At 36.0% G+C, this 27005-nt stretch overlaps 1 protein-coding gene across 7 annotated transcripts in view; it reads right to left on the bottom strand.

The window, feature by feature from the left end:
• The window catches only part of LOC310717446 (myomegalin), a 64831-nt gene that overhangs the window by 34568 nt on the left and 3258 nt on the right, over nt 1-27005 (bottom strand). For 6 of the 7 annotated variants that reach the window (XM_083525412.1, XM_083525415.1, XM_083525419.1 and 3 more), the window contains exons 2-9: nt 22564-22619; nt 22298-22365; nt 17094-17204; nt 11400-11476; nt 7321-7444; nt 6827-6987; nt 5355-5508; nt 4500-4553 (exon numbers count right to left, since the gene is read on the bottom strand). In XM_083525412.1, coding sequence (XP_083381538.1) covers nt 4500-4553; nt 5355-5508; nt 6827-6987; nt 7321-7444; nt 11400-11476; nt 17094-17204; nt 22298-22365; nt 22564-22619 — 805 coding nt within the window. Of the gene's footprint in view, nt 1-4499; nt 4554-5354; nt 5509-6826; nt 6988-7320; nt 7445-11399; nt 11477-17093; nt 20572-22297; nt 22366-22563; nt 22620-27005 lie in introns of those variants that run through there. The other variant, XM_083525417.1, reaches the window with a different exon arrangement.

Below are 27005 nucleotides of genomic sequence, written 5' to 3'. Positions count from 1 at the left end.
TGTTCTCTAGAACTGAATTAGCTCCAGGGCAGTTCCATCCAAAACAGTATTGGTGTGCTATTAGCATTTGAATGATTCAGTATGCCATTTTTAGCATATTATAGGCACCTAAGAACTCAGCAACACATTCACAGTTTCACTTCCTGACAATAACTAACATCTGTAGCTCAGTCATCTTGTCTTTGCATGTTTTTCTGTAACATGGTTTACATGACTTGTCATAATTGAATTGCGAGCTCCTATCTAAGACAATTTGTATTTACAGTAATACAAACTAAACACTGTTAAATATTAAATATGAATGCTTATCTATTTTGCTTTGTATCTCGAAAGATGAGATAGAGGACCTGTAGTAAGTAAGTAGATGAATGAATGAAAGTAGTAATAAATAAAACAGAGGAAAATCTTTAGACATTTGAACCAGAATGTGACTGCATTCTATTTGTCTTAAACATCTTCTGTGTTAGAATCGTTTGCAATACAAACAGATATTCATAATTATGAATCTCTGTACTGAGAACAGTATGGAGATATTATTTTCAACAACGATATACAGAGAAACAAAAAGATGGTTAATAATCTAGCAGATTAAATTAGGACATTGGTTTAATCAGCAACACATAGATATAAACAAATTCACACATTCATTTAGAAGGCAATCACATTATATTTCTTCCGCAATGCTGTGTGGTATTATATTCCAAAGTAGTAAACACCAATCCTATATACATGATGTACAAAAACATATTTCTGTGCACTTCTCAGCACTTTGTGCACTTTGTAACAGAATAAGGTTTCATCCACCATTATGACCATCTTTGTCATGGAAGTTTTTACAGAAAAGTAATATTGTAGTGTATTGAGCGGGAAATCATTAGCTAGTTTTGTGAATCTGGAGTTTACTTGATTTACATGATGCAAAACTGGAAAGGTGAAAAGACCCAAAATTGAAAAGATTTCAAAAAGGACACATTCGCATTATGCATACAGTACACTACACAAACTACAACAACTGGTTGAATGTGTTATCACCTAGCGCTTCTTGCTCAACTCAAGTGTCATACATATCTATAAGGCTTACTGTGTTACAATTTTGAATAAGTACGTGTGAAGATGAATGTCTGCGAGAGCCACAGTGAGTGAATGTGAACGAGTGAGGCAGCTGTGTTCAATTCAGCCAGCAATCTGAGCCGAGTAATTCCTGCCATCTCCAGCATTTGCATATTCCCCTGTGCTGATTTACAAGTCAAACAGTGCCTGGAGGCAACGTGTACTCATGCCTTCTCAGAAACACATCAAACACATACTGTACACTAGTCAGTTTAGTTCCCGTCTTTGGAAGCCAAGTGGCAGCTGAACAGTCCTGGGTCACCTCCCAATAGGATCACATCTCAAGTGTTAATTGTACATAGTACATTGCCACAGACACACATCTTTTCCTTTTTAGCTTTGTAACACAAGAAATGAACTCTTAAACTGGCGGGAAAAGTTTTTCAGTAAATAGTATGTAATAAAGCATATTTCTCAAAACACATTATCGCACAGATTTGGGGTCCCAAAACCTTTTTCTTTAAGGGCCACATAATTTTTCCTTTCTTCAATAGAGGGCCGGGTCGGGCTGTAACAGGATATTGCAAGGCCTGGAGTGACTACCAGTATTACTATGGACATTTTATTATGATTTTAAATGTATTTATTATGCCTCCTAATGCTAGATTAGTTTATTATTTTGTTTTACACTGTACAGAGAAATAAACATTACTTTTTTAAGAGATATATATTGCCTATTTAAAGAGCATTATCACTATCATAAAGACATTTTTTCATATTCATTGCTTCCGAAATAAAGAAAATTACTTATGCATATGATTGGGTAAATCTAACAAATAATTAGTCTGTGTTAATAACTAAAGGTCGATGGATAGTGGATCTTACCGATACATATAGCTAGGTTGGATCGTACTTTGACGATAACTAATTAATTAATGGATTATAAAATGGATACTGGATAAAAAACAAACAAATATTACAAATATATATATATACATACGTATATACATACGTATATACATACATATATATATATATATATATATATATATATATATATATATATATATATATATATATATATATATATATATATATATATACACGTAATTTAACTAATTTAATTATAATAATATCAAATATTAAAATGATATAATTGCTAAATTAAAAAAATACTAAATATAATATAGCGCTCTTCATGCAGCATGCAGTCTCACAAATAAAAACAAAGAGGCTGCTCTCGTAATGACCGTGGACCGGAAGCCGGAAAAACTATCAGTATGGATTTTTGCACATAGTCTACAGTTCCAGCAATTACCTTTCAGTGCCTCGACCCTTTATTAAGGGACATTTTTGTTTAAAAGTCAACCTTTATTATCAAATACATTTATGATATGAGTAAAACTTACATGAAAATTACATTTTCAAAATATGTCTCTGCCATTGTTCCAAATGTGGGGGAGGGCTGTTTTTGGCCTGCGGGCTGCAGTTTGGGGACCCCTGGCATAGATTATATTAAGAATGTATTCTGACTACACATTCATACTCAATGTCCTCCTTTAGTACATAGAAATACAGAAATGACCACACACCCATTATTACTTGTTAAACACAATGTGTTTATGGAGCTCAACAATGATTCATGAAGCACTCCACCCTCAGTGTAATATAACAGAAACCTCCCTAATGGAAATCAGATGAGATGAAATGTGGCCTGCAAAGGACTTTTGTCTCATTTCCTTTCAAGTTGACTAAATGCTAGCAAAATACAATTAAAGACAGAGCAACATATCACACAGGGAAATGATGCTAAATAACAAAAACAAGTAATTAAGGGAAAAAAAAACATTTCAGAATGTTGTTCAGTGAGGTATGAGGTAAATAGTCAACAGTAAGTGATAATTAAGAAGACAGCTACTAGTTTAGCATTAACAGAACACCAAAAACACTACCAAAAATGGCACATTTTATTTAAAAAAAAAAAAAAAAAGCAAACAAGAAAAAAACAGGACAGGTCCTGCATATATAAATAAACTGGATGTGATTTGAAATGACTGGTACCAGAGATAAACTCTATTGGCGACTGTGTTGCTTGAGACAATGGTCTAAAAACAGCATGTTATGTAACCATGCTCTGGTTATGTTAGATCAAACCCTTTTTTGCTTTCTTAGCTCACAGGATGGGAGCTCACAGCTGTCTTTAATTTATCACACAAGTTATAATGTGTTCTATGTTCGTTCTGCTTCAAAAGGGAATGAACTCTGAAGGAGAACTAGGATGGCTCAGTATTTGTTTTCTCTTCGAAATTTTTCGTTCAAGGTGACTTTTCTGTTATCCTCCACTAGAGGGCAAGCTTTGATCATGAATATTTGCCAATTTAATGTGACAGTGAAAAAGATGAGTTGGAATTAGACAAGTTTGTACACATTCCAGAAAAAAAGGCCCTAAGCACATTTCTCAACTCATACATAACTACTCATGCTTGTGTATTTCATAAATAGATACACAATTTTTTTTCATACTGAAATTTTTTGTGATATTTTGTGGAAGAAGACCCTCAATGCCCTCAAAAAAAAAATTGGCGGTTCTTTACCAAATTGTTAGGACAAAGTTAGAGGCACACGATGCCTTTTAATTCAAATTATATGTCATTTTTAAAAAATTAACAAAAAAATTTTTAAACTGGTCCAGCATGCACAAAGCAAGCTTCATGAAGATATGGTTTACATACGCTGTAGTAGAATATCTTGAATAGCCTGCAATAGAGCTCTGTCCTCAACCCCATTAAACACTTTTGGGATAAATTGGAGTGCTGACTGCATCCCAGAAATCCTCACCCTACATCAGTATCTGACTTTACTAACACCCTTATAGCTAAATGACCACATATCTTCACAAACACACTCTAAAATCTAGTAAAACATCAACAGGTTTTTATAACAGAAAATGGGGACTAGGTGTGAAATGGAATGTTCAAGAAGAACATGCTAACATTTGAGTGCCTGAAAATTTTGTCAATATGGTGTAACTTTTATGGTTACAACAGCACAAACATGATATATTTTCCAAATAATTATACTGACTATGGCTCTGCCGTTCTCTAGACAGTAATTTAGGTACATATTTGTGTCAATATTTATGCAGTACATTACTTCTGTTCAGTCTATATTACAGTGTGGTATATATACATGGCAGATATACAACAATGATTCTCACAATAGTCACCAGACCAATAGTGATATACAAAGTGACATACTGGTGCTCATTGGACCTACACATGGTTGTGGTGTACAAGATTATGTGATGCAGTACTTGGATTGAACATGTAGGAATTTATTCTACAAACTGGTAATAAGAAAACTACAACATTGACATGCTTATGATCAGAACGGCATTAGACTGATTCAAGATTTTGTACACAAATATACATTTAATAATGAAGTCCTACCTGCATCTCCTGTTGGACACGCAGCCGCTCACGACCCAGCTCTTCCTGATAAAACTGCAAAAATCACAATAAAGAACAGCGATCAGACGATGTCATATACTGTTTGATTTGTTATTCCATTCAACTTAAGCTTCTTAAAATGTTTTTATGTGCATTGAATATCACTTTTTTATAATTGATATCATAATTTACTTGCGAAGGCATAGCTTCACATTCAGAACCTTATCCGTTACAGCTTGAGAATGAGAGTGAGAAACTTTGTGAGGAACTTGGCAGCTGCTGGTGTGTCAGCAGAAAGATGAGTTCTGGTCCTATGATATCTCATGTAACATCAGTTGTATGAGAGAAATTAAGAGACCTGACCTACTCAACACCTCTCTTGTCAGAGAGAGCTGTTTAATCTTATAGATATGAACTGACTAAGTACTAATTTCCAAATCATTAAAAAAACATTTCTCCAAAAATCACACCTGTGTTGGTAGATAGAGGTGTGTTTCAGTGCTGTGGATTACAGCAAAAATACATCACAGTATAACCCTTAAAAATGCAAATTTTCTATTAGGTTCTTTGCCTGAAATAATCAGCTGATATTTTTTTAATATATAAATGTTTTACATGACATACATGGTGTATATTTTAAAAGGGGACATACGTGTACAAGAGAGGAAGTGAGATCAGGGCTTTTCACAGCTTTTGGTTTTTGATGTGGATTCAATTCCCTTAACAGACACCAGAGGGCAGTGCCGAGGGCAACAATGAATTTCAGAAAGACTTGACAATACTGATATTTTTCTGTGCTCTCTGGCTACTCTTTTGCTTGCTCTCATGCACACACATGCACACATTCTCGCTCACCTCTGCATCTTGTTCTTTTTGCAGTAGTGAGGTAGAGAGTTCTTGGAGCTGTTCCTCCATCTCTGTGACTCTCTCTCTCAGAGAGCTCCTCTCTTCCGTTAACTCCCGTATCAACATCTCCTTACAGCGCACTGCCTCGGTGAGCTCCTCAATCCTGTAGATAAGTAACACAGATTAGCAACCTGTGTGGTTGTATGGGAGTGATAGGTGAGCCTAATTACTACACTCAATATTAGTATTGAACCCTGGGGGGAAAAACACTAGCAAAACTGACAGAAGGGAAAATCAAAAGGCAGGAGCAACTCAAGCTTTCCAAACATCTCAGCTCACTGGACCAGAGATGCTATTTCAGAAAGGGGAGGACGTTCACTTTCATATGTTTTTTGAACACGCCTGGTCTGTTTGTAAACCCATCACTTTTTTCAATTAGTTCATGTTTATTTTGCTAGCAGGACACATGTAAACATACACTATATGGACAAAAGTTTTGGGACACCTGACTTCTCCAGCCATACGTGGTTCTTCGTTAAACTGTTTCCAAGAAGTTAGAGGCAAACAGTTGTACAGGATGTTTTTGGATGCAGTTGAATTTTCCTTTCACTTGAACTAGAAGAACAAAACCTGTTCCAGCATGAAAATTCTCCCCTGTGCACAATGGAAGCTCCCATTATATACAGTTTACATCGAATGGAGTGAAAGATCATTACTAAACACCACTGGGATGAATTGAAACGCTGACTGCACCCCAGGCCTCCTCACTCTACATCAATACCAGACTATACTAACACCCTTGTGGCTGAATGATCACAAATCTCCACAAGCACACTCCAAAATCTAGTAGAACATCTTCCCAGAAGAGTGGAGGTATACAAATACAAAAAACCATATATGAATCTTATGGTCAGGTGTCCAAAAACATTTGTCAACAAAAAAACAAACATGATATAAAAAAAAAAAAATGTTAATAGATAAAATGAATTTGTGAAAATCTGAAAAACTGTATTTAATCAATAGTATCAAGCTGCATAGCTTAAACCTTTAAGTAACTTTGGTTAAATAAGTAACACAAGTGTGACATGCTCAGACAGCACATGTTTCAGTGCATTAAAAATACACTGGAATGTGTTTAGGATGAGTCCATCTTCGCTAGGGGTTGCGCTAGGCTGCGTTTTACGTTCGCTTGAATGTGGTATGTGGATTAACTCTAGCTCAAGATATATATTGGACTCAGAGGCTGAAAATGATTATTGTCACCATCATTTTAGAGGTGTTGCTAATAATATAGGTTTAATAGACACTCTGTTTTGTTTATTGTATGCAAGAATGCAGGATATTACCAACCACTGAAAAAAGAAAAAGAGGGACACACAGTACATGTGTTGTGGGTGTATTGTGTTATTTTTGGATGGAGAACTATTTCAAACTGCCTCAGGGAATAACTCAATTAAAACGAGTCTCTCGTGTTCCCTTACCTTCTGCTGTCTCTGTTGTCAGGCAGCATGTCGGGAGGTTGTGAGCTCTTAGCAACAGACATCTCCTTGGTGATGGGCTCCATGGGGACAGGGGGATGCTGAGAGCAGGACTCTGCGAGACTGGCCATGCGTTCAGCCTCGCTCCGTGCTAACTGAGCCTCCTGCCATAAATACCATTACCACCATCATCGTCATCATCATTATAATACATAATAATATTCTTTAGGTTGATTATTAAAAAAACACACATGTAGACCTGCCTAGTGAGTAGTTATGTGCACTGCATATGAAAGTATGTGGATCAGTGGCTTTTTAAATTTGTAGTTTAGTGGTTGTTCTTCTGATCAGAAGGTTGTGAGTTCAAATCCCAGAACCCCCAAGCTGCCACTGCTTGAGCAAGGCCCTTAACACTCAACTGCTCAATTGTATTAATGTGATTGGTCTGGATAAAAGCGTCTGCCAAATGCCGTATATGTAAATGTTAGAATGTGTACCTCCTGCAGGAGCTGTATCTTGGTCTGCAGGACCTGTTGCATGTGGTCGATCTCCTGCTGCCTCGCCTCACAGCGACGCTGCAGCTCTGCTTCATTGTTATTGGTCAGGCTCTCTGCTGTTGTCCTATCGCAAAACGGCAGGAGTGGGTTGGATGGATAATCACTATCCTGCTTTTGCTTTGAAACATGTGTCCCAACATTAGAGAAGCTAAAATCTATCAATAATTTAACAATAAAACTGATATCACGGATAACATAAAAAACAAAGACAGTCAGATTTTCTAATTTCATTCTTGATTTCTGATTGTAAATCAAGTTCATAATGCTCTACTTAATTTCCCATTTGCTCTGAATGCCAAATGTGGTAAACATAACACTTGCATATTCTTGCAAGACACATTAACCACACACAATCTTGAGCTTCTTGAGGGATATCATTGCACAGTGTGTACTTTTAGTTTTTCCTTTAAAGACCTCTGAAGACCTTTCGGAGGACAGTCAATGCTCTAGATGCGTGATGTGTCAGCAACATTAAATCACACTTATCCTGATTGAGATAGCTTTATCCTTAGGGCGCTTTGCCCTACTAACCCATTACTATCAGTATAAATATTACTGGTTACAGCTATGTAAACATAAAGCTACAGCTGTTTTGAGAACAAATGTCTAGCTATGGATGCCTGCACTTTTTTTTAGTTCCCTGCAAGTGTCGACCTGTGGAATGTCATACATATGTTCAAATGAAGGAGCCAGTTGGCTGACCAAGCCTGGTGGGTTTAGATCTAACTCTAATTTACCAGACATTCCTGGAGAGCTTGACTATCAAGAACAGATGTGCTACATTGTGAAGGCAAAAATTCCTAAAAAAAAAAAAAAAGTATATCCAAAATTAAGAAAAGTTGCACAGGTAACTAAGAAGGTATGCCCTAACACCCAGAGATGGTTTCGGTCATCATGGAACATTTTCCATGTTTAAACATCTGTCATCATATCTTAGAATAGCTATGGCTTGTACATGGAGACACATACACACACACACACACACACAGATTTACAGATGGACTCATTTTTGTATTGATGGGACCCCCGGAATGGCCCACACCACTGTGTCTGTCACTGTGTGTATAAATGTACTGGTTTTAAACTGGGATAACGACTGTCAGCTCACTCCCACCATGGATAACTATTTTTCCAGCTGTTGTTGTAGAGCCAGCACTTAAAATATTCTTTAACATACTGGAGCTATGGCATTAGTTATGTAAAATTATTTTCATTAATTTTTTTAAATATTTTTTTCATTTTATTAAAATAAATTAAATTATAATTAAATTTGATTTAAGAAAATTAACAAATTACAAAACGCACACATTATGAGCTCCCCAAAATGAACTGAATATAAATATCTATAATTGTCAATGGGATTTTTCTTTACAATTTATTTTTATTCATAACAAAATAACAGTCAAATGTCTAACAGCAAAACAATTATGAGATGGGGTGATGGCGCGACTGAGGTATGTGGTGAGCTCATGGTCTGGCAACCTGAGCAATGTATTTAAGGGTTAATTTAATTCTAGCATCTGAGAGCTACATCACTTGTTCGGGCAGCCATTTTTGGAAGGCCGGGGACAACCATTATTTTTGTACACCATAAACGGAGGATTCTTGTGTCAAATATACTAAAAAATTTTAAGATACATTTCCTTAATGACTGTTAAAGAGTTTCTCGAAGCATTTGAGATGTAAAAAGATTTTCAACTCTCTATAATTCACTTTCATTTCTTTTATTTATTCACCTTATTTAGAAACATTGATCCCTTCTCTACACTCCATACCTTTACAAACTAATCCATGACTTAATGGATGGCTAAGAAACTTTTGAAATACAGAAACATTTGACTCTGCCTAACTCATCTTAACTCTGCTTTAAATAAAAAAAGAAATTATTTGAAACATAATGATCAAATAAATCAAATATTTCTTTGACATTAGTTACATTTTAGTTTTATCTAGTCTATCGGTATAATGACAGACAAGCTAGTCTTTATTGTCAAAGCGACCATGCTTGCTAAGGGATTAGATAGAGATTTTAAGAATCGTTTTAGTAAATATTAATACACATTGTTTTTTATTGAGCGTAATATGATTTTAATTACAAATGGCAGCTACTATTTAAATGTTTATAATTTAAATGCCGTTGATAAATTTTTTGAGGGGTTATAATTAGCTCTGTTAGCATGTCAGAAATAAATTGTATAAACAGTATGCCAATATGCTGTAAGATTAGACATTAAATCATGATGTCCGTCTGATTAAAATCATAACCCACATAAGCAATGATTCAAATATATTTATTTCATATATATTTATGACCTATACACAGCCTGTTCTGATAAGTGACACCCTGTTATAAGTGATCCCCTGAGACTTGATAAGAGTGCTTATAAACACAGACTTGTGACCACTTATACAGCCATCTGGATATAGCATAGAGACAATTGTTAGCTTTTATCGGTGCACACTTCACAAAGGTCATGTCCTCTGACCTGACATTGAGACACTGCTATCAATAAATAAATACTAGTTATGTGTTATGCAAATGTATTGCAATGTACAACTGCCCTGTCAAGTGTATATGTCATCAGGTCAAGGTGTCTTGTGAGGTTACACATAGCTCACATAGCTGTGTGCATCAATACTTGATTGTAATAAAGCGTAAATGGGGCATCGTTTCGAAGATGAAGCATGGAAACTGTGCAGACTCACAGAGTCAAACTTTGGCAGTTACACTGGAAATATGATATTACCATTTGGGCCGGATATAATGGATCTGTAGGCCGGAAATGGCATGGAGCCTGCACGAGGGGGGGGCATTTAAACCCACACAGCAGGAAGCATAACCTCTTTCCGAAATCAAAGAACAAAAGATTATGTTGATTCATCTGTACTTGGAGTATGTATTGAAAAAGTAAATTAAGTATATGATCCTGTTGACTAGCCACAGTTTTTATATTGCCAAATTCCACACTAGCATGATTGTAATTTTCATTGATTAAAACCTGTTAGAAGATGTCAAGTGGGAGCATGAGTGTGTCTCTGAGTACCTCACCTACCTATAAACAACCCTGTCTGCACCACAAGACCTACTGCTGATTGTTAGTCAGACCTAGTCATTAGGTAATTAAAAATATTGAATGAGTTAGGGAATTGTCATATTCAGTCCATCATTCATAACATTTTAAAACGTTTTTCCCATTCCATCTTCTTCATCTGTCAGTTTTTTGGTTCTTTGCTTTAGATATATTTCTATATCCGCATCTATCAGTGTTGCCCTATGCATTTTCCAGTTGCTCACTGTAATTGAAGAAGGTGTGTGCGTTGGTATGAATCAGATCGATCAGATGAGTAGTGCTTTTCCACTGAATGGCGTCATCACAGGAGTCAATAACAAATCCAAACCCCGGATTACATGAATCTTGGTGTATGTTGGATTCCTATCAGTACTTTAAAGAAATTATCAAATACAAAAAATACAATAAAAGACCAGGAATTGTATCTTTCATGTGGCTGAATCTCAGGCTTCATGCTAATTCACACTAAATACAACGTGATTGTTATACCCTATGTTTGATGATAAAGCTTAACGAGAGAGATGTTTCAAGATGATTCGATTTGGTTTGATCAGTTAATGCTCTGAACTATTTTCATCTCCATTCACACATTCCGGCTCAACTTTCAAGAAGGATAATTCGATCCAGCATGTGTATTTAAGTATGGCATCGCTCACTTAGCAGTGGAAAAGCATAGAAATGTTATAATTTAAAGTTCATTGTCTGATGGAAAGCACTAATAACGAGTCCAATCAGACATTTCTCAGACGGAGAAAAACAGCCTCAGTGTCTGGATCACTCAGGCATAGAAACTTTGTTTTGTTTTTGTTACTTATCACACTACAGCCCTAAAGACATGAACACATTTATTGGAATCGATTAAATCATTAAAAATACTGACTAATGAAGAGAGAGACACAGAGACACAAAGACACAGTCTGACAGATGGTAGACAGAGAAGAGACTCACAGAGCTTTGTTGAGGAGCTGCTGTTTCTCCTGTAACTCCTGCTTCAAGCTCTCCACCTCCACCTTAAGCTCAATGTTCTGCAATCAACACAAATCACCAAAATTATATTACACGTTAATTAATAATCCTAACCTTTGTATTCATTAGGATGATGTAAACCTATTTAAATGTCAGTGAAATAAAAAGTTGTATAATATGTTCATTAAATGTGATTTGACCTGACTGCACTATTGCCTTTCACTTTTTCAAATTAACAGTTGGAAAAGCTGGAAACTTTCTTGTATTCAGAATTGGGTTACTCACATGCTTAAGCTATCTTCAAGTGGCTTTCTGTAGTTTTAAGTGTATTTACAGTACAAAACATACACTAAATGAACAAAAGTATTGAGACACCTCACTAGTAGAATTACATTTTGAACTAGGAGATCTGAAAATGTTCCAGCATGACAATGCACCTGTGCACAAAGCAAGCTCCATGAATATATAGTTTACGTGGGTTAGAATGGAAGATCTTGAGTCGCCTGCTATAGTGTTTTAATCTCAACCCTATTGCACACCTTTGGAATGAACTGGAATGCTGACTACACCACAAATCTCCTTATCCTACATCAGAACCTGCACAGAACTTCACAAAATCTAGTGGAGTTTAACATAACAGCAACTGAAAATTAATTGTGAAATGGGATGTTCAGAAAAGCACACGCGAATCTTATAGTCAGGTGTCAGCAAAACTTTGTACATAAAATGTACATTTCTGCAGGAATATTTTGGTTATATCAAACAATAGACAGTAGCACTGGACTTTATACTGCTTGTCATAGGAAATGCCGCAATTAAAATGTGCTTACATCCAGAGTTGCATTCAACTGACTCTCAAACCTAACCCCACATTTATATGTCTTTCTCAATTTTTGACTTATGTTAAAGTCTGAGGTGTAAATACCGATGTGAATAATTCCTGTATTAGTGTTTCAACATATTATCGTTAAATATATATGAACCTACAATGCACTATAGGTTTCGTTAAACATTTAACACATTTAACAACAAGGGAAAATAATCTATTATTTATACCCACAGTAATGAGTTAAATACGCCTTTGTGTTTCCTCTGATTAAACTTTTATATACAAACTTTTATATGCGGTATAATCTTAGGTCATGAAGATTACTTCTTATACTTCTGATACTCTATGCTCATGCCTACACAATGCAAAGAGAGATTATGCATAAAAACTGATCATGACCAATGGCAGGCAATGCAACGAAGTACCTTTTTTTTCCCCCCCATACAAGTCATATAACCAGATTAACAGGCAGAAATAAGAGATTCAGGACATGTGAGATTTGTGACGATTTTGAAAGGAATTGTGGGTCTGTAGATGAAATCGTAAGAGATTTTCACACTCGACATGAGAACGAGGAAGCCATGCTGAGCACACACTTTCTGCCTTAATACATCTTCATGAGGGAAGGCATGCATGCATTGAAGAAACAGGAGATATGAAAAGCAGTTTGATTTGGCAGGGTCAACGAGCATTCATTTCTTTTGCGATGTTCGTTTTTTATGTTTTTTATTAAAGGTTTTAAAGCATGTATTATTATATTTATTTGCTGACAGAAAGGAAACACAGCATGGCCTTCCATTGTTGTAGCCCATCTGCCTTAGGGTTCGATGTGTTGTTCATTATAAGATGCTTTTCTGCTCAACACAGTTGCTTTTCTGAGCTACTAGGGTCTGAGACAGTCTATTAATTTTTGACCTTTCTGATCAATCCATTTAAGCCCACAGAATTTATTTTTTTTGTCCAGTGCACCATTCTCAGGACATTTTTTAGATGTACACTATATGGAACACAATGGTGTTCCTACAAGGGTCAAGATGAGAAGGACTAGGGTTATATCAGTGTTCCAATTCATCCCAGAAGTGTTTACTAGGATTGAGGGCAGATCAAGATTTTCCACTCCTTCCCATATAAAGCATTGTAATTTAATGCTACCACATCCAAAGATAAAGACATCCTATATAATTACTGGTCTACAACTTTGTGGTATGGTTTGTGAAAGAACCACATATAGCTGGAAAAGTCCCAATACCTTTTTCCATATAGTATCTGTAAAAATCCTAGGAAAACAGCAGTTATTAAAACACTCAAACCAGCCGCTCTGTCATCAACAATCATGTCACAGTCACAGTCACAGAGATCACATTTATTCCTCATTCTGATGGTTGCTGTGAACATTACTTAAACATATCTGCATGGTTTTATGCCCTGCACCACATTTACATGACTGGCTAAACAGTAAAAATGCTCTGTAAATGTGTTAAAATACATTATATAAAATAAAGCTGCATACAGTATAAGTAATATGTACCGTATATGTATTATTTGTGGTCTGCTAGGCTTATGACATGAACAGAGTCGAGTTAACGGAAAGCTGGAACATCTTTACTGCTGTCACTTAGGTTATATTTAGCACTTTGCAATGTGGTGCTGGCACTGACTAAGAACCGGACCTCGACAGCTGCTGTACACTTACCTGCTTTTAAATCCCCACACACGCATTGACTGGGCATGAAATTGCTTGAAAAAAATGCAATCACATCACATCCAGACTCATACTAATATATAAATACACATACATACATACATACATACATACATACATACATACATACATACATACATACATACATACATACATACTAATATGTATATAATATATACACTATAGCACTACACTGACTTTGTGATTTGTACTGTATTTTATTTAGCCTTTTTTACAGTACTGCTATTTAGTACAGATTTGTATTTGAAGATAATCTGGATTCTTGACTCCAGTCGCGGAAACGTGTCTAAACTAAGGTGAATTGAGGCTGAGCTGAAATACAGGACATTTCTGTAACAAGCGTTGCTGCAGCCGCATAGCGTAACGTGAGAGGTGAGTGTGTATGCGCAGAGGAGCAGAAGGCTTGGGTTGAGGTGTTTACTGCTGCTGACCTTCAGGAGAACTCTGGCAGCACCACACACACGTTCCTATGATCATATTCAACACACTCCCTCAGACACACGCTGTCACGCACACAGTGATCCACATGTATTTTGCACAAACACATACACCTTCAGCTTGTTATTCCTTGTGAAGACCTTTATAACGTTATTTGCTTATGATTGCTATGTAACACTTACATTAATCTCAGTGAACAAACAGAATCATTTTGTTTTATTTTAACACACACACACACACACACACACACACACACACACACACACACACACACACACACACACACTTCTGTTTATGTCCCTTTGCCCATAGAGACAGAGTTCATTTTAAGCAGCCCATTCTGGATGGTAAAATGAGGCCCTGTGATTTCTTGCTGAGGGACAGGGTTCAAAAGCAGGGCTATCCGTATACAATAACAAAATTATACTGAGCAGGCAGAAGACCATCTCTCTCTCTCTCTCTCTCTCTCTCTCTCTCTCTCTCTCTCTCTCTCTCTCTCTCTCTTTCTCACACACACACACACACACACACACACACACACACACACACACACACACACACTAAACATATGGGCTCTACAACATATTACTTATTTAACTAAATACTTGTGGCATAGTCTGATAATTGGCTCATCTATCATTACATTATGTAAAACACACATACACAGACAGCAACTGCATATCGGAGTCACCTTGCTACTAACTTAGACATCGTGATTGTACCAGTAGGCAGGATTTTAAGCTTAATCTTCCAGTATTGACATATAACAATATCTAAAATACACTGTTATGGTCAAACAATTGTCAGTACACAATGTTCTACTTTGAAAGCAGGTAGGCTAGGTAGAAAGCAGCTTCAGGCAAATTCCAGATATTTAATAAGACTTCTTTTTTTTCATAGAAAATCAAAATACTTGATAAGATGACAGGTACATGTGCATCCATGGGTTTTTTGTCATTCTATAGACAGTGATTATAATAGGAAAATAGCAGCAAACGGGTGTAATGGCAAACTGATTAAAAAATGTGGTCCCATATAATGTATAATAATATAATAATAAATTTTTCCAAACAAACTTCTGTTAATGAGCTTACTTGGCAGTTTTAGCACAAACTAATACACTACACTATTTAAATTGATTGATTCATTTTATTTAATAAATCATTTTTATTACACTTATGCAATAAAAGCAGTATATAAGTATAAAATCTGATGAATGTATTGTTTGATCCTCAGGTGTATCGACTCAAGAGTCTTGCTTCAAACAATAAAATATGACACGTCATTACAGAGACATATATGCAAGCTCACAGATTTTGAGCTGATTGTTGCAGAGGGAAATTATTATGCAAAGCTTGAACAAAAGATAAAGTTAATAGATGTGCTATAGCAGAAGAACACTGGAATGGGTTTTTAATTATCCTCTAATATCAAATCACAAGATAGATGTTTAAAAAGAGCTTCTTTGCACAAACAGTAGTGATACGCATCATCCATATTCATACATATCATATACTGTATATTGAAACACTGTTTAAATTAAATCCAGCAAAATTGCCTTATTTAACAGCTTTAATGGCTGTCAGTGTAACATTGGAAGTACAAGTGAGGCTCCTGTGTGTGATGCTTTGAGAAAACACATCGCAACAAATTTGGATAAATTTGTTCGTACTGTTACGGTTTAGCTTTAAAAACACGGTGATAAAAACACTCTGCGCAAACCCAGCACAATCCAAATCAATTCTCTTTGTAATTGGACACACCGGCTGTGAAAACGTCCATGATGCAAATTAACTGCAGTCTTTAAATGCAAAATATCAATTAATTCAATATAGTCAATTCAAATGAAAAATACATTTGAAACTTTGAAAATAGAGCACTGTATTCTGAAAGCATTCCTATTATATGCTATGCTGAAAAAGGCATGATCATTTATGAACTGTGACCCCCTGCAGTGCGATATAACCATCCTAACACTCAAAAAATGCTCTGTGAAGCCTTAACTGGACAATGTAGCATTATTACAGTTGATGATTTATACATTTGTGAGATATTTAGCAAATCTATTCATCTAAAATTTTGAATATGATTTAATGAATATATGAAGCACCTCTGAAAAGCAAGTGTTCATTTCTGCTCCTATATTTTTTTCAAGGATAAGCAATATATCCAATACGGAAATATTTCACAAATATTCCAGGCTTACAGTATATGCTAAGTGAATGCAAGAACCTGTCCTTATAATGGCTTATGCTTGATGTGATTAGTCATGTTGTATATTTATATTGTATAGATTAGACAGACAATAAGATCGCAATAAAACCAGCCAATCAAATCACAGTCCTGTTGCCTAAAACCAGGTGAAAGAAAATTTTTTTTCATGATGGTTATTATATTCACACCTCATAATGAGCGGCTGGTAAAATGCCAATGGAAAAAGGCTTCTGTAGATCTTCCATAAAGTAACAGAGTGTTCTTAAAGATGAGATATGAAGACTGTTTTGATTTCCTGGACATCTACCCTTTTGACATAATGTGAACGATATTCCGTGACTTTGACTCTGACACTGACACAGAAGACATCATCTACGAGCTCTGAATTTATCCATACTTTTTTCGCCTCACTACACAAAACTTGCAGACATTGGTCACTATGATCATATATAAAGTCTAACATCCAACTCACCGTTCTGTAGACATCGTCGCTGTTGTTCTCGTACTTCTGCTGGATCCTTTCTTCCAGGAAGTAGATGCGCAGCTTAAGGCTGAAGTTCTCTTTCTTCAGGTCATTGAGGTGCTGGGAGAGAGTGCGGTAACTGTTAGACATGTCCGGTGTGTGTTTTCACCCCGGGGGGCATCGCGTGCCCCCCCCTCACTCTCAGCTCAACGACATCGTGACACGCACACAATGAAAACGACTGTACAGATAAACTAAACTACAGCATTATTGAAAATTATAGCCCCATATTGAATCGATACAAACGGACACACATTTTGTAAAAAAAACAAAAAACAAATAAAAAATCTCCAAACACACACGCAAACACACACACAGAAAAGAAGATTGCTAAAGGGCCAAAGAGAAGGCCCTCCGTCTCAGAGCTGTGTCCATTGTGTGGTCATAATGTGCTCTGGGGCAGGGAGGGGAGGACTGGGGCTTTTTTTACTCAGAGGGAGGTATCCCAGGAATCTGTGCCTAGCTGAAGGACTGGCCTCCAAGATCACAGGCACCAGCAATATGTAAATTGATCACCCATAAGAGAAAGAGAGACAGGGAGTGGGAAAGGAAGAGAAAAAAAGTGAGAGAGTACTATGTATGCAATAGAAGTGGAGGGAAGATGCTGAAATCACACCTACCCTTTTTATTTCCTTCACAAAATGATGAGCGACTGACTTTTTATGTATCCGAACATGTACAATAACTAACTAGCTATTTTGATGCCTATATAGAAAATGGACGTTGCTAAATTGACTGGCACCATGACTGACAGGCAGGTATATATACCTTTGTGTTTGAATTGACTGGCATTTCCTCATTACAGACAGCAGCCAACATGTAAGGATACATTTTGCTTAGTACTATAATGTACTCAAAGTAAAAAATCACCACCCTTAATTCTACTGTGCTGAGGATATGTTGAAAAAATTTATATCTTACAAACAGTATCGACAGCAGTAGCAGTGATTCCATCAGTGTGCTATTTACTGGATTTGGACATTAAGCAATACAGTAATCCTGAACCATATAGACAAGGAACATGGTGAAGGTCAGACAAATTAAGAGGCACTGCTTTAACCCATCTGCCAGGTGGTGGGTTTGTAATTATGATTGTAACCATGCCCTCAGAAGCAGAGAAGCTGCAGTGAGCCAGCGCCAGTGCCAGCTCTGATATTTCGGAACAGGTGCAACAGATCTCCCGGAGCTTCCTCTTGTTACTCTTACAGTACAGAAGATTCATACAGTACAGAAGATTCAGTGCAGCAACAATAACTGATATCTCCATGCAGGGTATTTCCAACAAAAGCTTTTTTAGGTGAAATTCAAAGTAGAATGGGAATCATAATAATAATGAATGTGTATATGCTCCTTTTCTTCTTATCTTATGAATGAGGGGCACAGCTGGAAGATCCTGGTCGATCAATTCCCAACACTCAATCACTGATCCTGGAGGATTATGTCTGTGTGGTATCTAAAGCTCATTGAGAGGCTAATGGAGCCATTTTCAGCAGACAGCATCAGCATCGTAGACTGATACTCCCTGAGCGTAAGACATCAGACTGAGGTAAAAGCCTCTACTAACAGATGGGGCCTTGGTACCTCAAACCTGGGGCAAGTCAATAACATTGCATTGATTGATTCCTAATGACTATGAACATAGTCCTTTTGTCTGTATGTCTGTTTTTCCAGTTTTCTAGCTTTAACTAGAATTTGGTTTATTTCATCAATAGACTGACATACTTTTACATAATTGATAATTTGACTAGCACCATATATATACACTTTGCGTTCTGATGCTTGTTGGCAAAAAATAAAACCTTTCAGACAGGTGGAAGTATGTTGGGACTTAAACAGGTCTAACAATGTCCTATAGATTTATTACAAAATATAAAAGCCCCCAAAATGGTGAACCACAAACTCTCTTTCATACAAGAATAAAATATAAAAATGATGGCCCACAATTAAACCATTTACACAACCATCTACACAAGCACTTACAGTTGACAAATGAACTGTGTAATGGAGATTGATGGGCTTCCATGTCACCAGTGTGCTGCCCTCTACTGGAAAAAAAACCTTTTGTCTACATGGCGTCAAGAGCATTCATGACTGTAGCTCAACTACTGTATATTTTGCACCAAGGCTTGTATTTGACTTGAATGTCAGTAAATCTTTTAAATCTCTAGACTCTAATCTTATTTAGAAGGTGGAAACTGAAACAGAAGATCGTATTGTATTTATTTAACTTATAGGGGTATATAAAGAGTAAATAACTATAATTATTATTATAATAATAATGGGATATTGTGCTGTGTTATTGTCTAAGTAGTAAGAAATATTGTAAATTTGAGTTTGCATGAGGTAATGCATTCAAAGAGGCATAGAAGTGATTTAGATAAATATATAACATTTAAGATATTCAATCAATAACATAATGAAACCTTATGTTTTTATGAGATACATCACTGCCTATTTTCCAAAGCATGCTGTGCAATAAAAACCCAGCCCGTTTAGCACGACATCATCCAACTCATTCTTGTGTACCAGGGTCTAAATAATTTATCAGGGCTTGGCTGAATCTCTTACCACCATGGAGAAAATGACATCATCTGGTCTAGCTCGAGGGAACAGCTGGCACCTATCTGCTAAAATAACAATGTGTTCTCCGTCCATCAATTCACCTTTAACCCACCCCATTCGTCATGAATATTACTCTTTGCTCAAATGGTGACAAAATAAATGTTATAATGCTATGATGCTATGACAGTCATGTAATTGCACTGTACAGTGCTGTGTCAGGGTTGTTAGGCTGGAATTGGAAAGAAACGTGTATATATCTTGTATGTAAACATTTGTATGTCATATTCCATCTTGGATGCATCAAACATACATCAAGCCTCAATTTTAGGTGCCACATTTGCCGGGTTATCTCACTAGCTCTTCATGGCTAGATTATTTTTTCCTTTCCTTTCAAATCTTCCTTTCCTTGGGACGTTTCCTGGTCCCTAATCCCGTCTCAGATCCCTGGTCTGCCTGGCTAACCTGATTACTGATTTGGACCTTCTTTTTTTTCGTTTTTGCCCTTTATTGTTTTGTTTGTGTGTATTTGAAATTAAGGACTGGTTTTCTGGCTCTGATTTTTGTGTCTGCCCGTATTGCTCTGTTATGGTTTTGGTATAAGGAATCAAATATTGGACTGTGCCTTCCGCCCTGCATTGTTCTGTTTGCCGGTTTTCGGATTATGGACTGTCTGTTTCAGACCTGGTTTAGTCTGGCCATTTCTTTTTTACCTCTGTCCATAAGTCTTCGGACAGTCACCTTTAGTCTTTGCCTACTATCTCATTAAGGACTGTTATTTTAAACCCTGTGTCCTGCATTATGGGTCCTTCAAGTCAATCCCAGTTTGACCATTCACAGTCATGTCACTGACATCAGGCTTAAAAGTAGTCTGACCACACAGTGACAGACAAGAACCAAAGCCAATCAGAGAAGAGAGTGTGACAGAGTAAACAAATAGGAGTCAGAGAAAATGTAATATAGTGTACTACTAAGAAGAAAATAAGCTGGTAGCATGTTACTTGTTTAATAGACAAATCATTTGTTTGTTCTCCAGTTTGGTGGATAGCTATAGGCTAATCAGTCATTTATCCTCGTTGTGGTATTTCTATCATTACCCAGCTGTGAGACTGTGTGTACTCTAACAATACATAATAACACTTTGTATGTCAATACAAAAATATGCCTTCTGTTATTTATGCAGGAAATTCAGTTGTACCGAGATTCCAATTTGTGTAAGTCATGGATTTAGAATTTGTATACTGTGTATGTGTGTGTGTGTGTGTGTGTGTGTGTGTGTGTGTGTGTGTGTGTGTGTGTGTGTGTGTGTGTGTGTGTATTATGCATTATATAAACAATATACAGCTTTTAAACAACACAAAAGGCCACAAAACTATGTTCAGTTGAGCTGATTTTGGAGGGCTATTTCTGCTATGGATCTTATGATCACTTTCAGCTGATCACATTGTTTATTTATTTAAAATTGTGGGGAGAATTTTTAAATGAATTTAGTCATGTTTTTAGAAAAGGTGAATCTAAAATATTTATATCCGAATAAATTTCGTTTACAATATTTATCCTCTGTTCAAAGATCTTCAGTTAGAAGATTCTTTCATTTCAATTTTGCTACTGTGAAATATACTGAGAATCAGATCGCATTTAAATCATGAAGCATGAATCAAATGGTTACGTTAGCCAGTAAAACTATTTATTTAATATATAATATATATAATATTATATATTATATAATACTATATAATATTATATATTCACATGTAGTGTCAAACTGTCTTTTATATTGAAAAATGCTGTTCCGAACTGCAGTTAGGTGTGTTCCATAATAAGCTTCTTTTATGAAATTTTTTGGGCAAAAATGGAAAAAAAAAATCATTTGTACAAGAAAATGCAGAAACTGAAAGTGCCAATCTGCTATTTTTTTACTCTAGCTGATGTAATTCACCATTAAGTATGTTGCATTGAAGATTATACTTTTTAACTCACTAATCATCAGGCTTCAGAGAACCAGAAATCGAGATAAGCATAAGCAATTAACGATTTTCCTATGCAAAACACTGCTCTTTGAATAATTTTAGTCCGTTGAATCTAAAAAAAACTAAATAATTCAGTTTTGTACCAAACTAGAAAGTAAAATGCATTCTCACGCATGACCACATGATGGCAGCAACGCTGCCATCATGTGGTCATGCATTCTCACGCATGACCACATGATGGCAGCAACGCTGAACCTTCTTGAAAAAAGAATTCCTTGAACAATCACTGCAATCAGACATATTTCTTTATTATCCAGTAAAACCAATTGGTTAAATACTATACAGTCAAAACATTTCATAATTCAGCCATATTTATTTGACCTTCTAACGTTATGCTTCTGTTCCTGTTGGGGGTTTACTTTGTATTGTTGTATTGTAGTCCTGCTGCAGAATGCTACCATATTTCATCTTCTTTTTTTTTTTTGAGATAGATGGTAAAATAAGAGTGCATTTTAATTTCACGTTTGCACTGTACCATAGACACCACATTGTGTCCAAACATACAGCTCAAGAAGTAATTGTGTTGATTTAAAAAAATGTATTCAAGAGATTTAAATGGTCCACCTGTTCAAATTCTCTCAGCGTGTGAGCTTGGAGTGGCGGTGCTTTTTCCGAGTCATCACTCAGGTAATCTGAAAAAGAAAAAAAATCTATATGAACATAAAGATCGAACAGAACTTTCGCTAACGTTTCAAGCATAACTCTCTAATACATCACATTGCATCTCTAAGACTCTAAAGATTAGATTCTAAAGAACTCATCAGCTTCTAAAGAACTCATAATCTTGCATAGTATTTTTCTGAGATACGCTCTGTTGGAATGTTTCTTACCTGTCATGTGACCCGTGCTCCTGCACACATTGCCCTGCTGGTCTACAGTGCTTCCCCTGCAAACATAAAACAACAGATCAGCAACACAAACATATATAAAGTAAACCTGTGAATTTCCCATATCGCTAAGCACAAGTTGTAAATAAATTAGCAAATCTACGAAAGGTAATATCTGGAATCATTTCAAGCATTAGGAGCACTCATTCAGAAGGGTCAAGCTAATATTCAAGTAGGAACTAAAACATAACAGAAAACAGAAATGTTAATTTGCCACAAAAAAAACCTTTTTCTTGTCATCAGTAGATTAATTTAGGTTTAAATGTAATGTCACTGTCAGAGAACAAGCACCAAAAGAAACAAATGCGATTAGCATCCGATCAGTAACACCAGGGCCCTTTCTAGCCTTTTTGCCACCCTAGATGAGATTCTTATTGTAACCCAGCCTTTAGGGTTGCACAAGCCAGTGCACTCTTAGTGCCAGTCCCAAGCACGGATAAATGGGGAGGGTTGCGTTAGGAAGGGCATCCAGCGTAAAAACATGCCAAATCAAACATGCGGATGATCCGCTGTGGCGACCCCTAACGGGAGAAGCCGAAAGAAAGTTTTTTAGATGAAATTCCTATTGTCACTCCATCTAAAGGCTCTGCTTTCCCACCACAATGTTTCAGCCCCACACCAAACAAATCATTCGCAACTTTCCATAAAAAAAGCACATTTAATAATCATTGCAAAATTGCCCGAATTCAAGTATTTATTGTATAATAAACTACAGCAGAAAAACAGGTAAATCATCTAAATGGATGAGGGCGTTTAGTCACTTAGTTTCCCTATGCCTAGAGATGCTGAGTCTTACATTTAGCAAATAAATTATTTAAAAAAGTCAAGTTCTGTTGAAATATTTATTATAATACTGTACAAGCAAAAAATGTATGAAGCATACAAGTAGTGCAAATAGCATAATGTGAAAGAAAATAAATCCACAGGGCCTCCTTGTGTTAACGAGATAAAAGAATTAGGTTCCTAATCTCATTAATAGTCTAACTGAACAGTGTGATGTGCAAGTTTGTTATGCCTGACTTCATGTTTCTGGAAAGTAGAAAATGGCATAATAACGGTGATAACATCATTAATTTTTATGATTTATATTTTAACTTCCAAATCCCAAATAGTTTTTTTGGATCAAGATCATGTCTGACAGGATTTTATTCAAAATATAACACAACATTAGAGAAAAACATGCAAAGTCAGCGAATCTAGACTAGGGAAATGTGTTTAAAGTAGGAAAAGATGTCTAATAGTATGTATATGTCTTTTTCACCAGGACATTATCTAAATTTTAACAATAATTTTTATAATTTAACCTTTGACAACTTATTCTGTAACTTATCGAACAAGCCCAAACTATCAAATTTCATGACCTGTGTAAACTGTGCGTGTGTGTTTGTGTGAACACGTCCTCATGTCCTCATGTACAAACACAGCTGCCAGGTCTAATGTTTCCCAACATCCTTTCTAATTATATTTGCCTATGTCAGATAAATGTCATTCATACATTTTTGTTTCCATTTAATTCTAAATAGTTTATGAACACCGATGTACGATTAGAACCCAAACATGGAAAGCTACAACATTTCCTTGGTCACTAAGCACAATATGAAATCTTGTATTTATAAAATTTCAGCTGCCATAAGATTCACAGAATTAAAAACATATACGATGATAAGAAAAAGTTTTTTAATTTTATATTTTTGTATGTTTGTCACACTTTAACGGTTCAGATCATTAAACTAATTTAAATATTAGTAAAAGATAACAAGTGAACACAACATGCAGTTTTTAAATAAAGGTTTTTATTATTGAGGGAAAACTACATGGCCCTGTGTGAAAAACTGTTTGCCCACTAAACCTAATAACTGGTTGGGTCGCCCTTAGCGGCAACAACTGCAATCAAGCGTTTACAATAACTTGCAATGAGTCAGTTACTTGGAGGGTTTTCGAGCATGAACCGCCTTTTTAAATTCATTCCACAGCATCTTAATAGGATTCAGGTCAGGACTTTGACTAGGAAGAAAATTTTTATTTTTTGTGCTATAACCTGGCACATGACATCTCTTCTTTCTTAGCCTAATGTTCTCTGTGCATTGTCCCTGATTAAGTATAAATAAACTCATTTATTCATTCATTCATTCATTCATTCATTCATTCATGGTTCCACAGCAAGTCTTCCAGGTCCTGAAGCAGCAAAACAGCCCCAGACCATCACACTACCACCACCATATTTTACTGTTGGTATGATGTTCTTTTTCTGAAATGCAGTGTTACTTTTACGCCAGACGTAATGGGACACACACCTTCCAAAAAATTCCACTCACTTATCTCATCATTTAACTCTGCTATACAGACCATTTTTGCCCAGTCTCTTTTTTATAGTGGAGTCATGAACACTGACCTTAACTGAGGCAAGTGAGACCTACAGGTCTTTGGATGTTGTTGTGGGGTCTTTTGTGACTTCTTGGATGAGTCGTCGCTGTGCTCTTGGGGTAATTTTGGGAACTCCTGGGAAGGTTCTCCACTGTTCCATGTTTTTGCTATTTGTGAATAATGGTTCTTACTGTGGTTAGCTGGAGTCCTAAAGCTTTAGAAATGGCTTTGTAACCTTTTCCAGACTGATAGATCTCAATTACTTTCTTTCTCATTTGTTTCTGAATTTCTTTGGATCTCAGCATGATGTGTAGTTTTTGGGGATCTTTTAGACTACTTCACTTTGTCAGGCAGGTCCTATTTAAGAGATTTCTTGATTGTGACAGGCAGTAATTAGGCCTGGGTGTGGCTAAAGAAATTTAACTCAGGTGTGATAAACCACAGTTTTAACACGGGGCAAACACTTTTTCACACAGGGCCATGTAGTTTGGGATTTTGTTGTTCCTTAATAATAAAAACCTTCATTTAAAAACAGCATGTTGTGTTGACTTGTGTTGTCTTTTACTAATATTTAAATTAGTTTGATGATCTGAAACATTAAAGTGTAAAAAACACGCAAAACAATAAGAAAAATATATAGATACAGTAGGTAAATATAAATCCAGTAAAAGTAAAAGTGCTCCCTTTAAACTTTCCATTGAGTAAAAGTAGAAAAATGTTCGCCTTCAAATGTATTTAAGGATCCAAAATACTATGTTTCTATTCTTATTTTTGTCAGACTCTTGCTTATTCAACTCACTATTAAAATGATCATGAATGTGAAAAACCAAAACCTTCAAAACAAGTGTAAAACAGAGCTTGCGCTCGACCCTGATTGGTGGATTGCTGCATGCTCGACCAGTTACGTAATGTAGTTAAGTAAAAAGTAAGATATTTGACTTTAAAATGTAGTAAAATTAAAATTAAAGTCTCCACAAACGGAAATACTTGAGTAAAGTACAGATAGGTGACAAAAGCTACTTAACTACAGTAATGAATTACATTTACATTTTTACTGTCTACAACTGCATTTTGCCAGCATTTCTGGGGCATAAACTGACAAAACTGCTTTTGTCACATAAAATGTTCAAGAATTCAAGTTGTATTTGTTAAACTTATGACCATACACTTTACAACAACCGCTTACTTTTACAAGAAGAGGTCATTCGTCTGGAATTTCAATTGAGCCATTATTGTTATCGAGACAAATACAAATTGTGTGCAACAAACCTGAAAAACCTTGTGGCTCACTATATAGTGTCTAGGTTTTATGAATGTCTTACTTAAACAGCAATGTCTAAGTACAATACACATCAGACAAAACATTTATAGGTATAAGACGTTTGAGGCTGATGTAATTCACAATGTAGTCCATATAGTTAAAAAGTACAAATAATATAAAGGAAAAAGAAAAATCAAGAAGGCTCATCTGACAGATTTCCTTCAGTTTCATAACAATGCATGTTGCATGGAAGAAATTTGAATAACAAAGTAGGCTAAATAAAGTAGGTCAGCATCTTGGGAGCAGTCTACTGTGCATTATAGAGTCAAGCTTTTCATATCGTTACCATGTAATGCTCCAAATACAAGCATACATCCAGCATAGTGATTATTAAACAAACTCAGGCATCTTCGAGTGATTTGATCAGGTCATTTAAAGTGACAGTTATCTAAAACAAATGAATTAAGATAGAGAATTTTAAATAAAGGCATCCGAAGCATTGCATTGGATTTCAGCTCATTGTCACACTTTAAGCCCTGCATTGTGACACAGCAGTGTGAAAACAGTGGGATGCTGTTTAATAGCAATAGCAACAACTGCCCGAATAATAGCGTGAATGAATGAATGACTGAATTGCTCTGAGAAAAAGTGAGAAGAACAATCAACTCCCAAATGGCCACATTTGGTTAGAAAGACTAATGCTTTTAAATCTTAACCTGTGTGAATGTTTAGAGTTATATTGTAGAAAGATGGGCTACTA

Source organism: Silurus aristotelis (genome assembly GCF_946808225.1).
Source record: "Silurus aristotelis genome assembly, chromosome: 22".
Lineage (NCBI taxonomy): Eukaryota > Metazoa > Chordata > Actinopteri > Siluriformes > Siluridae > Silurus > Silurus aristotelis.
The sequence above is the reverse complement of the archived record's forward strand: the minus strand, read 5'-3'. Positions and strand labels throughout refer to the sequence as shown.